The 10,988-nt window shown below is 61.7% G+C and overlaps 1 protein-coding gene across 5 annotated transcripts in view; it reads right to left on the bottom strand.

The window, feature by feature from the left end:
• LOC308629115 (mitochondrial import inner membrane translocase subunit TIM16) overlaps positions 1-10,988 on the bottom strand; it is a 67,085-nt gene that overhangs the window by 34,059 nt on the left and 22,038 nt on the right. For all 5 annotated transcript variants that reach the window (XM_081256624.1, XM_081256625.1, XM_081256626.1 and 2 more), the window contains exons 7-9: positions 10,498-10,548; positions 4,711-4,797; positions 4,191-4,273 (exon numbers count right to left, since the gene is read on the bottom strand). In XM_081256624.1, coding sequence (XP_081112750.1) covers positions 4,191-4,273; positions 4,711-4,797; positions 10,498-10,548 — 221 coding nt within the window. The remainder of the gene's footprint in view (positions 1-4,190; positions 4,274-4,710; positions 4,798-10,497; positions 10,549-10,988) is intronic.

Here is a 10,988-nt window from a genome sequence, read left to right as displayed (position 1 = left end):
CCCTCTCTGTGGGGAAGCTGGGGGCAGGGACCCCTCTCCCCAGTGGGCACCAGGCCCTAGTCAGCATGCCCTAGGCTGTCCTGCCCTGGGTTGTGTCTGCTCGACTGAGGTGCCCGGACCAGCCTCCCAGTGAGACTGGGAACCAGGAGGGAGCAGGGGTAGGAAAGGGGCCACTTCAACCTCCGGGCAGAGGAACGGTTAGGGCAGCCTTACCCTTCCCAGGCCCAGTCTTCTGCCAGCAGGAGCTGCAGGGCTCCTGGGAGAGGCTGGGGAGATGCTCGTGGCAGACGCAGGCCAAGATGACCCCCAAGGGTCCCTCCTCAGAGATGGGTCTGATGAGTTCACCGCCTGCCTTCCTCTGTGGAGGAGGTGCCTTGAGCCATGCCCTGCCAGGCCCTCATGGATGGTCCTAACCAGATGGCACATATGGCCCAGCCCTTCCTGCAGTCCTGTTGCCCCTCTGCATGGGCTCAGGCTGGGAGACCTTGCTCCCAGCCTCCTGCTCTAGCTACAGAGAAGGGGCAGCACAGATCCTGAATGGCAGGAACTCTTTGCTGGGTGAGGAGGCAGGGACCGAGCCAGGGCTGTTAGGGGCAGGTGGCCCTGTGATGCCCCTTTACTCTCTGCACTTGAGTAAAGTACCCAGGCTTTCCAGAAACCCCGGAAGTGGGAGTGTTCTCCAGGAAGCCACAGGCCGAGGTGGTGGCAGGGCCCCCAGGGATGCTTTGCACAGCCCTGGCCTGGACCAGGTGCTGGGAGCTTAGGAACAGTGAGATACACGCGCCCAGCACCTTTTCCTATTACCCTCTGGCAGGAACGGAGGTGCCCCTGGGGCCAGAGAGGCCCTGCAAAGGCTAGAGCGAGCCTCCCTGCGGCCCCGTGCCCATCTCCCTGCATGGGTCATGGCCCCTGGCCCCCAGCCTCACCCTGGCGGGAAGGAGGCAGCCCAGCCAGGCCTGGGGAGTAGGCCCTGCGGTGCTGGGCGTTGATGTCAGTGCAGAGTCAGGCCCGGCCACACGAGGCTCTGGATTCAATTACCGGCTGCTGAGGGTTCTGGCACGAGAAGGGAGGAGGTGGGTTGTGGTGGGCAGAGAGTGGTGGCAGCGGGCCTGGGTGGGGCCCCTTCTTCCTGAGGCGGCGGAGGCAGCAGCCCAGGTGGATTTCCTGTGGGCCTGGGTCCCATTAGGGGAATGGCTCTGGCGAGGCCTGCCCTCCCCTTCGGCGGCCCCGTCAAAGGGGCCATTGTGGGTCTATGGGCTGGTGCTAAACACAGTGGCTGCTGAATGAATGTTTTCGCTGCAAAGCTAAACCTGGCTAGTGGGGCCGCAGGGGCGGGGTGAGTGGTGGGGCCCACAGAAAGGGGCCTGAGCACTCACGCCAGCCCTCCCAGAAAAGGTCTTCGGGCATCCCATCAGATGAGGGGCCGGGGGATGAAGAGAGGGCCAGGGAACGAGTGGGGGACCAAGCCAAGACAGAGCCACTACCCAGGGTGATCCTGCTGTGGGGAAACACCAGCCCCCAACTGCTGGGTCCTCGCTGCCACAGGCCCTGCGCCACACGGGCTACACATGCTCCCATTTCACGTCCAGCAATCCCTCTACAGAAGAGAATCACAGGCAGGGAACAGTGAGACAGCGGCTTGCTCAGCGCAGGCAGGGACGGATTCCAACACCTGCTCCCTGGCCCAGGAGGTGGGGGTACCAGCCTTGTGGGGAGGGCTTGGCCCTCCAGGAGAGGGGAGGGGCTACTGAGAGCCGCAGAAGGCAGGCAGGGAGGGGTTTCCCAACCTCCAGGGAACTCGCTGGGATGCAGGGCCGGTGCCTCTGGCCAGAGGTGGACACCTCAGTGTGAAGAATCAGAGCAGACTCCCAGCCTCCACCCTGTGAGGCTTGCTGCCAGGGCGACCTCAAGAGAAGATCGATTTCTCCGGCTTCAGCTTTTATTCTTTGGTAACATGTGGAGAAAAATCTCCATCTGCCTTCAGCTCAGGGCTGATGCTGTTGACCATTCACCCAGCCCAGGAGCAGGGCACCCGAGACAGGTGGTGGTGTTTCTGCGTCTCCCGGACCGGAGCATGAGCTGCTCCATTAGCCCAGGTCCTGCCGGTAACCCCCCAGCTCCACCCAGCACAGGAAGTACGGGGCAGCCATCTGTGGACCTGCTGCCCGAGCCCAGCTTTACAGATAGGACCTGCTGCCCTGCGCGTCCCACGTGGGGAGGTACGCTCCACAAACAACACAGATGAGCAGGGGAAGGGCACAGATGGGAGCAGAGACAGAGGCCCCTGGGAGGGTGGGGCCCTGGGTCCTCCCTGGGAGAGGATGGGGAGGGGCATGTGCCTGACCCCTGGCTCCCTATAGCTCTTATAAGAGCTCATACTGTTCTGCCCAAATGGAGATGGAACATCTGTAAAACAGAAAAGAAACTGAGCGGGTGCGGTGGAGACCCATGCCGTGCCCGAAGCTGACACCCTGCACACTTCCTACCTTCAGTCCAGTTCACTCAGCAGCCCCCAACACCCCAGGGGGCTCCTGAGGGGTTCTGGCTTCTGGGGAGCCTGGGATAGGGGACCCACCACCTCTCAGGCCAGCCTGGAGGCTGGCACGCATCCCTGGCGTCCACCAGCTTTGTAGAGGGCTGGAGAGTCCCAGCTCCTTTGCCAAGGGCGTGGGCCCAGTGGGGCAGTGGCCATGACTGGGGGATGAAGGGGGCGGGACACTGGCCTGGCCGCCCATCTGGGAGTGATTTGAGAAATTCCAGGCCTCGCTGGCCCTGCGAGGCTATTCTTAACTGCTATAATTACAGGGTCAGCCTTGGCCAGTGGCACCATGGGGTCTGGGCATCCTTAACTCCCCCAGGGGCCACACTGGGGCTGGGCGGGGGCTGCTCCTCGGGGTGGGGTGGGGGCCGGCACAGACCGGGGCGGAGCCTGGCAGGCAGGAAGTGGTGGGGAGAGGAGCACTTGATGGTAGTGCTGGCTCCCTGTTCCAGGCTGGGCCCGTTCCCTCCCTCTGCTGGGGGGCCCCATAGGGAAGGGGCTGTCTGGCCTGGGTAGGCGTGGAGGACAAGATATCAGTGCAGCATGAGGGCTGGGGGAGGGGTTGCTGGACATGAAGCCAGAAGGCCTGGGGGCCCTGATTCCTCCAGCGCAGGGGGGCCCTGGTAACATCCCGCTGTATCCCCAGGGCCAAGAGCAGACAGAGGCCTCACACCTACTGGTATGGGATCTCACTCAGCCTTGCCTCCCTCATCTGCAAATTGGGCCTTTCCAGCACCCCAGCCTTTCCCTGGGTTGTGAGACAGGATGGGAGTGCCACCCTGACGGTTTCCCCTTCTCTGGGGGCTTTCAGTGGGGTCGCCCTGGCAGGAGCTCTTACGGCACTCAGCCCTGTGTGCCCCAGGCACGGCCCTCACTGCTCCCAGAGCCTGGACAGGTCACCACGCCCTCTATTACTCAGTTTCCCTAGTTGTAAAACGGAAGAGGAAGGGGCTGAATGGATATCCAAGGACCAAACCCCCATCCTGGCTCGGACCTCCCAGGTCCCTGCCTGGGTGGGGGGTTCAGCAAGCCGCCCCAAGAGTCACAGCTGAACAGGGACCAGGTCCCACCGCCTCCTGCACCAGCCGGGCTGGTCCTCCAGCCTCCTGTACCTCATCTCCTCAATGGGCCTTCTGGTGCGTGGGTTGTCCCTGCACAGAGCTGGCTGGGCCAGGACCCCGTGGGGCACCACCATAAACCCTCTTGCACACGCTTCCAGGAGGGTGGAAGGACGAGGTGCACTTGTACCTCCAGGCTGCCTGCACCCCCCAACCCACCCAGGACCACCAGTGACAAGCATGTGGCCAGGGCTGAGGTCTCACAGAAACTGCAGGTCCGAGGCCTGCCTCCGTCCTGCACTGGAGCCTCCAGACCTGCTAGCCCACCTGACCCCACGTCACCCCGCGGCCACCTCATGATCGTAGCCTCAGTTTCTTCAGTCTTCGGCTCCACCAGAACACTCACAGCAAAGTCAAGCGCATCCCCAGACCCCCTGTCCCCGCACCGCCGAGTCACAGTCCCCTCCCCAAATGCCAAAACACACCAGCACGAGCCCCCGGGCAGAAGCCTGCCCCACAACCAGCAGTGTGCACTTACAGACATCACTGGGCCCTCAATGCCCCAGCCATCCCAACACGTCAGCCACTCCTACCTGGGAGAGGTGTCCAGGGTGAGGGAGGTGCAGGCGCTGGAGAAGAGCCGGGTGTCCCAGAGCTTCACTTCACGCTCACGCATCTGCAGGGAGGGGGCAGAGAGGGGCTCAGAGGGGCCCAGCCCGGAACCCAGGGACTAAGGACACAGGCTGGCACGGGAGCACTTGCTCCAGAGCAGAGCATTCGGGGGTGGGGGGGTGAGTCACGCCAGGGAGGGAGAGTTTGGGTGTTCATGTCCTGCCCCTTTAAGAACCCTTAGGTGACAAGGGACAAGGGGCGGTTCCCTCTGTGGACTCTGGTCCCTGGGGGGGCCCACCGCAGTTCCCAGGGTCAGGCTTAGCTATTGCAGATGGAATCTGCCAGTTTTCAGCAGCCGTTGGTCCCCTGGGGCTCTGAGACCCGGCTGCACACAGGGCCGTATATGGACGGGTCTGGAGCTGGCCCCAGCCCCCCGCTCCCAGTGGGCCTCGTCCCCGCCCTCTTGGTGTGGATGCCCTACTCCTCCGGGAGGAGCCCTACCTTGTTGAAACCGGTGGACACAAGGTGCTCCTGGGTACCTGTCCACACCAGCCGGCCATCCCTGCTGTTCTCATGGGCCCACGTGCTCTGGAGGAGGAAAAAGATGGCACTGAGTTGAGCCTTGGGGGCCTCCTGTGGGGGGAGGCACCCACCTGAGAGCCTTCCAGAGGGCAGGAGGGGTCAGCTGGGGACAGCTCTGCACCCAGAGGGCCTACTTGGCCACTAAGCTTGGGCTCAGTCTCCCTCCTTGTAAGGGGCCTGTCCGGCTGCTCTGCTCATGGCCAGGCCCCTCTTGCCGCGGTGATGGGGCTCAGGACGGCGGCACATCCTTGCCTCTGCAGGTGTCCGGGGGGAAGCACTTGGCTGCCGGTCACCATCCTCAGGCTCTGAGGACCCCAGCGCCCTCTTGGAACTTCGTTTTCCTTGCTCGTGGCCTGGGCTGCCTACTTCCCAGGACTGTCGCGAGGATCAACTGAGACCACACGTGACGGGAACAGGCCGGCCGCAAAGCGCCGTGCAAATCGAGGGATTACGAGTGGTACTGCTGCCTCTGGACGCTGCCGGGGGCCGAGGAGAGGGCCTGGTGCCAAGCATGGGGAACAGTCCCTGGAGAGGGCAGAACAGTGCCCCTCTTGGCCCTCCCGTGGTGCTGGAGCTGCCAGCAGGAAGGTTTGCTGGGCCCCAGGGAGGAGAGACGAGTTCAAACCGTAGGCGGCCCTGTCCCCCGGGCCCAAGCAGGGGGGAGCTGAGGGGGCCAGAGGAAATGCAAACAGCTCCCTCCCAGTCACCCTGGCCCCTGGAGCCTGAGACCAAAGACCCTGTTACCAAAATTAGCTCACCCCAAACTGTGGCCAGCTTCCTCCCAGCTTCCCACGATCTCCTTGGGAATGAATGAGGGAGGCAGGCGGCTGTGAGGAGCTGGCCCCGCGCCCCCTCCCCAGCCCGCGGAAGCCGACCCCAGCGTGGGAGACCATCGGAAACGGCTCCGTGTCGTTCAAGGGGCTTTTCTCACTGCTTCCTTCCCACCCGGCTGTAGTCGGCACAGGAAGTCAAGGCTAGAGCCTGAGAACTAGGGCCCAACATCCCTCTCTTTACGCAAGAGGGGCTGTGGGGTCAGGGCAAGGGTCAGCTCCACCACCGACACCCCAGGGTCAATCAGAATTGTCACATGGGCTCTCGCCCTCTCATCGGTGTGCAAACATCCCACGTAAGGAGCACCAGATGGCTCGCACTACGTTAGCACACCATTCATTCATTCAACAGCCGTGCAGGCCTCCTCCTGGCCAGGTACTGTGCTGGGAGCTGGCAGTGGGGCCGGACACATCTCAGATGGACGGTCACGTCCTGGGTGAAGCAGGGCTGCTCACTCACTTGTTCTTTCATAATATGAATATTTGAGCTGCACATGACACTAGGCACTGGGAACATGGTCAACAAAACAGAAAGGGTCCGCAAACTCATAGAACGTGCAGGTTGAAAGGCAGACGTGAACCAAACAGAAATAACTATGTCAGCGAGTTGCTGTAAGTGGGGGGTTAGGGGCGCGAGCTTTGGAGTCAGACTGGCTGGGTGAAAGCCAAGCCGCCAACAGCCTCGTCCCAGGATGTGCCTCAGTGTCCTGACCCACACAAAGAGCACCATGATGGACCCACTGTGGAGGGCGAAGCGCTCAGGGCTGTGTCCGGCACACATCAATGTGCATTTTTTAGAAGCATGGTAACAGGGTACAATAGAGTATAATTGAGGGCAGTGGATTTAAGGTAACACTTAAGATGTGAAGGATTGGCAGGCGTGAGCCAGCGGTGGGGACCAGCATCTGTGAAGAGTCGGGGTCTCGGAGAGCGAAGAGGCCGGCACAGCTGGCAGTGGGGTCGGGGGAGAGGAGGAGGCGGTGCAGGGTCTATAGGGCCTGTTGTCAGCGAGGGCGTGTTTTTCATCCAGAGGCACAGGTTTGGGTGGAACATTCCTTGGCCTGTGTCTCCACCTTCCTATTTCACACACAGAGAAACCAGAGGCCCAGAGAGAGGAAGCCATCTGCCCCAAGTCACCCAGCAGGACAGCCACCCGCACCAACCGTTACTGTTCTCTGTCTGCACAAGAGGAGCTGATGGAGGATAGGCCAGGAGACAGGCCCAGTCAGAAGGCAGCAGAGCCCAGACCAGGAGGAGCCCAGGATGCTGGCTGCCCACAGGTACCTCGGGTCTCCAGCAATCCTCCCTGGATGAGTTCACACTGGGGGAACCAGGCAGTGATGGGCAGGGCATTGTGGGCTGGCGGGTCCTGCTCGCCCCACAGCTCTCCACTCTCGCCTCGGGTCTCAGAGGACACGGCACCCAGGAAGTGGAGACGAGGTCAGAGCTTAGGCTGAGCCCAGTGCACCCACCATGGGCACACCCAGCTCAGTCTGTCCCGGGGGCCAGAGGAAGCCCCAGCAACTTGGAGGGGAGGCCAAGGACCCCCTCCCCAATCCCCTATCCCCAGATCACTAGAGTGACTTTCAGTTTCAAAAATGGCAAGTTCTGGGCTTCCCTGGTGGCGCAGTGGTTGAGAGTCCGCCTGCTGATGCAGGGGACACGGGTTCATGCCCCGGTCTGGGAAGATCCCACATGCCGCGGAGCGTGTGGGCCCATGAGCCATGGCCGCTGAGCCTGCCCGTCCGGAACCTGTGCTCCGCAACGGGAGAGGCCACAACAGTGAGAGGCCCGTGTACCGCAAAAGAAAAAAAAAGAAACAAAAGGCAAGTTCTTTGCTGACCACAGTGGGACTCGGGGAGGAGGAGCCCTCCCTCCAAATCCCCGGATTCTCATTTTCCTGGGGTAGAGGGGAGGCTGCAGTTGGGACCCAGGCACCCTGCCACCCGAACCTGAGCCCTGTCATAGGAAGCTGCTGATGGTGATCCCGAGCCCGCAGGCCAGGCCTTGGGGTTTCCCTCTTACAGGCAGCTAGGTGTCCTGCTCGTGGAGAAGCCCCTCGGTACCCCATGTCTCCCCCACACCTGGCCCCAAGGAGAGAATAGGAGGGGCTGAGGCCAGGCCGCGCCTGCCCAGTACAGGGGCGCCAGGAGCAGGCGCATACCCAGCATTCCAGCTGCAGTGAAGCCAAATCCCCCTCTCTGTCGCCACAGCAACGCTTCCTGTGTGGGGCAGGGCAACTGGAAGAGCGGCCCTGGGCTCCTTCCTAGGGTGAGGGGACCTTCTCCGGTGGTAAGACCCCCATCACTCACCCACACCCCTCCTCAGCCAGGCTCAGTCCTGGGTTGCAGATGCTGGCCCCCCAAGCCTGCCTGATACGGGGTGGTCGGAAGGAGTTCTGCCTGTCCACGCCAGAGGTCCTCTGGCCCCCTCCTGCCCTGGACCAGCCTGTCGAAGCTCACCATCCCTGGGTACCCGCTCAGCTGTGGCTTCTACTTCCCTGGCACGGCCATGGCTTCAGGGCCTCGGCCACCCCCACTGGGGCTCTGGCACAGTGAAGGGGCAGGAGAGGCCTGGGGCTCCGGAGTCAGATGGACCGAACCTGCCTCTGCCACTCAGCTGTATAACCCTAGGGAAAAAATGACCAAAGGACTGACTTTACAGGACGGTCAGGAGAGTGGAAGGAGGTTGTGTGTGCCAAGAGCCTGGGACATAATAACCCGTCATAAATGCAACCTAAAAACAAAGCAGAGGGTGTGAACAGGAGGGAGCCGCCCAAGCATCCCCTGCTCCAAGCTCCAGTCTCCAGAGGCAGGCCCCAAAAAAGACAGTGGAGGGAGGACTCCCCAGGCCTCCCTGCCCAGCCTCCAGGCCATGGGGACAGCCAGTGGGGCAGGGAGGGCAGAAGCTGGAGGGAGGGCAGTGCCTTCTTCCCCAACCCCCACCAGTACCCCCTCCAGTGGGGAAGGAGGATCTCAGGAGAAGGCACTCCCAGAAGGCCTCTCCCCCGAGCTGGCCTCTCGGCTCACACCGACCCTGGCTGCCAGCAGCAGTTTTCTTAATAGAAGCCAGGTGTGGGCCAGATGCCCTGGCGGAAGTGGGGGGCAGGGCCAGGCAGAGGGCAGCATTCCAGGTCCTGCTGCCCCCGCACAAGCGGCCAAGCACAGGCAGCGTCCCAGGAGCTAGGAGGGGGTGGGAGCCACCCACGCTCTTCCCGGGTCTCCTCGGCCCAGAAACCCCCTTCAGGGGGGCTCCCTCCCTCTTCTCTGAACTTGGAGCCCTTGGACAGCAGCCACTGCATCTCTACCTCAGCACCATGACTGCCCCCCGTTGCTAGAGGAGGAGGAGAGAAAGGAGGAAAGGGTTCAGCTAGATGAGGTGGCCAGAGGCACTGCCCAGCTGGGGCAGGAATGGAGGCGCCAGGCGCTGTGGCCTGGACCCTGGGGAGGAGAGGGTGACCTGAGAAAGCTGCGGGGAGAGGGCCTCAGTCTCCCTCCTCGAGCTGAGCCTGGGGCCCCTTTCCAGGCAAAGACTGAAGGTTATTTAGCACAGAAAGCTACAGTGAGGCCCACTGTCACGTTGCCCTGAGGCTCACACAGCTCCACCACAGCCAAGGGGCGAGGAGACCAAGGAACCAAGACCCAGCCTCGAGGAAGCAAGCCCAGGGTGGAGCTAAAGCCACTTCTGCTGGGCTTGGTTCACCTGCCAGGATGGGGCCTCCTCTTGGTCTTTGGCCAGTCAGAGGTGCAGCTGACTGCACTGCCCTGGGAAAGAGCTGCAGTTGGCTGTATGAAGGGGGGGGAGAGAGAGAGAGAGAGAGTGTGTGTGTGTGTGTGCGTGTGTGTGTGCGTGTGTGCATGTGTGTGCGTGTGCGCGTGCGCTACTACTGCTTGGGTTTAGACTGGTGGATTACCCTTGACCCCGGGTGGGGAACAAGTCCTAGAAATGGAGATGAGGCATCTCTGCTGGGCCTGGGGTCTTGCTGGGGAGCTCTGCCCACGAGCTGGCAGCAGAACCCTGAACTGCACCTTCCTTAGGAAAGAAGGCTCCTCAGCTTCTAGAAGTTTAAAAAATGTAAATCTGCTCATTTCATTGTTGGCTTATAACCCTAATGGCTCCCAAAGCACAGGTGACAAGCCCCTGACTCAGGCTCCTAGGACAAGCTTAGCACGCCCCAGGCCGTCTACAGCAGCACTCAGGCCTCAGCCCCAAGCCAGCTCCTCAGAGAAGCACTAAATCACTCCAGCAAGAGGAGCCCCCCAGCAACTGCCCCGTGTCTGTCTCATTCACCACAGAACATTCTGTGCCTGGCACCAAGTTGTTCTCAAACGAATGAACGAGTCCCCAGTGGCTCAATGCCTGCAGCATGAACCCATCGCCTGGACTCCTCATTTGGAACTCGAAGGGCCACATGCACCCATGCACAGCCAGACACAAACCAAACCCGCTCGGCGCCCAGGGCCCACAGATCAGGCAGGCCCCCCAGCACCAGGGCCTGGAGGGGTGTAGAGGGTGGGGGCTGGGTCTTCTTGGCTCCTCTGCGGCTGGTCTCCGCTGACCGTACCAGGAAAGGTGGGTAGGGTTGAGGGTTTCAAAGGAGAGGAAGTTGGAATCTCAAATTAGCTTCCTGAAGCCACAGGATGCTTCCACCGAAGGCCTGTCCCACCCTGTGATCAAAGCTGGATCCTCCCAACACCCAGAACATGCTTCCCAGAAAGAGCCTCGAGCCACCTCCCAGGTGACCCCCACGTACCCACCAGGCCTCGGCCAGGGGCACGGGGCGTGGCAGAATCTGTGTCAGAGGCTGAGCTGCCCTTGCCCGTGCCTGCTGGAGCCGCTAGGGCCTCAATCCAGCTCCGCTGCCCACACAACTCACCTGGGAGGCCTCAGGCTTGGTTCTGGGGTCGAAGATGCGCAACTGCTTGTCCTGGAAAAGCAGAGAGGAGAAAACAGCACAATTAGGCCGGGGAGGTCCTCTGGGAGGAGGCCTATCTCCCCAACCCCTAGGCTCTGATGGTCCCACACCCAGTACACAGGTTGAGCATCAGGCACCAGGCGACCCCTCCCCAGCCCAGTTCCTCCTTCTCACAGCAGAGGGCAGGCCCCCTTTCCAGCCCCAGTCACCCACAACAAAGACTGTGACAAGAGTTCACATTTCCTGAGCACCTACTATGTGACACGCATGATCTCACCCTATCTTTCCAACCACCTTATGAAGCCATGCTATCACCATGACCCCTTCACAGATGGAGAAACTGAGGACCAGAACCAAACTCTAGGTTACCAGCCACTACACATGTGTCCGGCCCTGTGCTCAGCCCAGCCTAGAGGGGCTCACAGGACAACATAAATTCTACACTTGGCGTC

This window comes from Mesoplodon bidens (genome assembly GCF_964165515.1).
Source record: "Mesoplodon bidens genome assembly, chromosome: 15".
In the NCBI taxonomy this organism is placed as follows: Eukaryota; Metazoa; Chordata; class Mammalia; order Artiodactyla; family Ziphiidae; genus Mesoplodon; species Mesoplodon bidens.
Note: the sequence above shows the minus strand (reverse complement) of the source record. Positions and strands in the feature narration are given on the sequence as shown.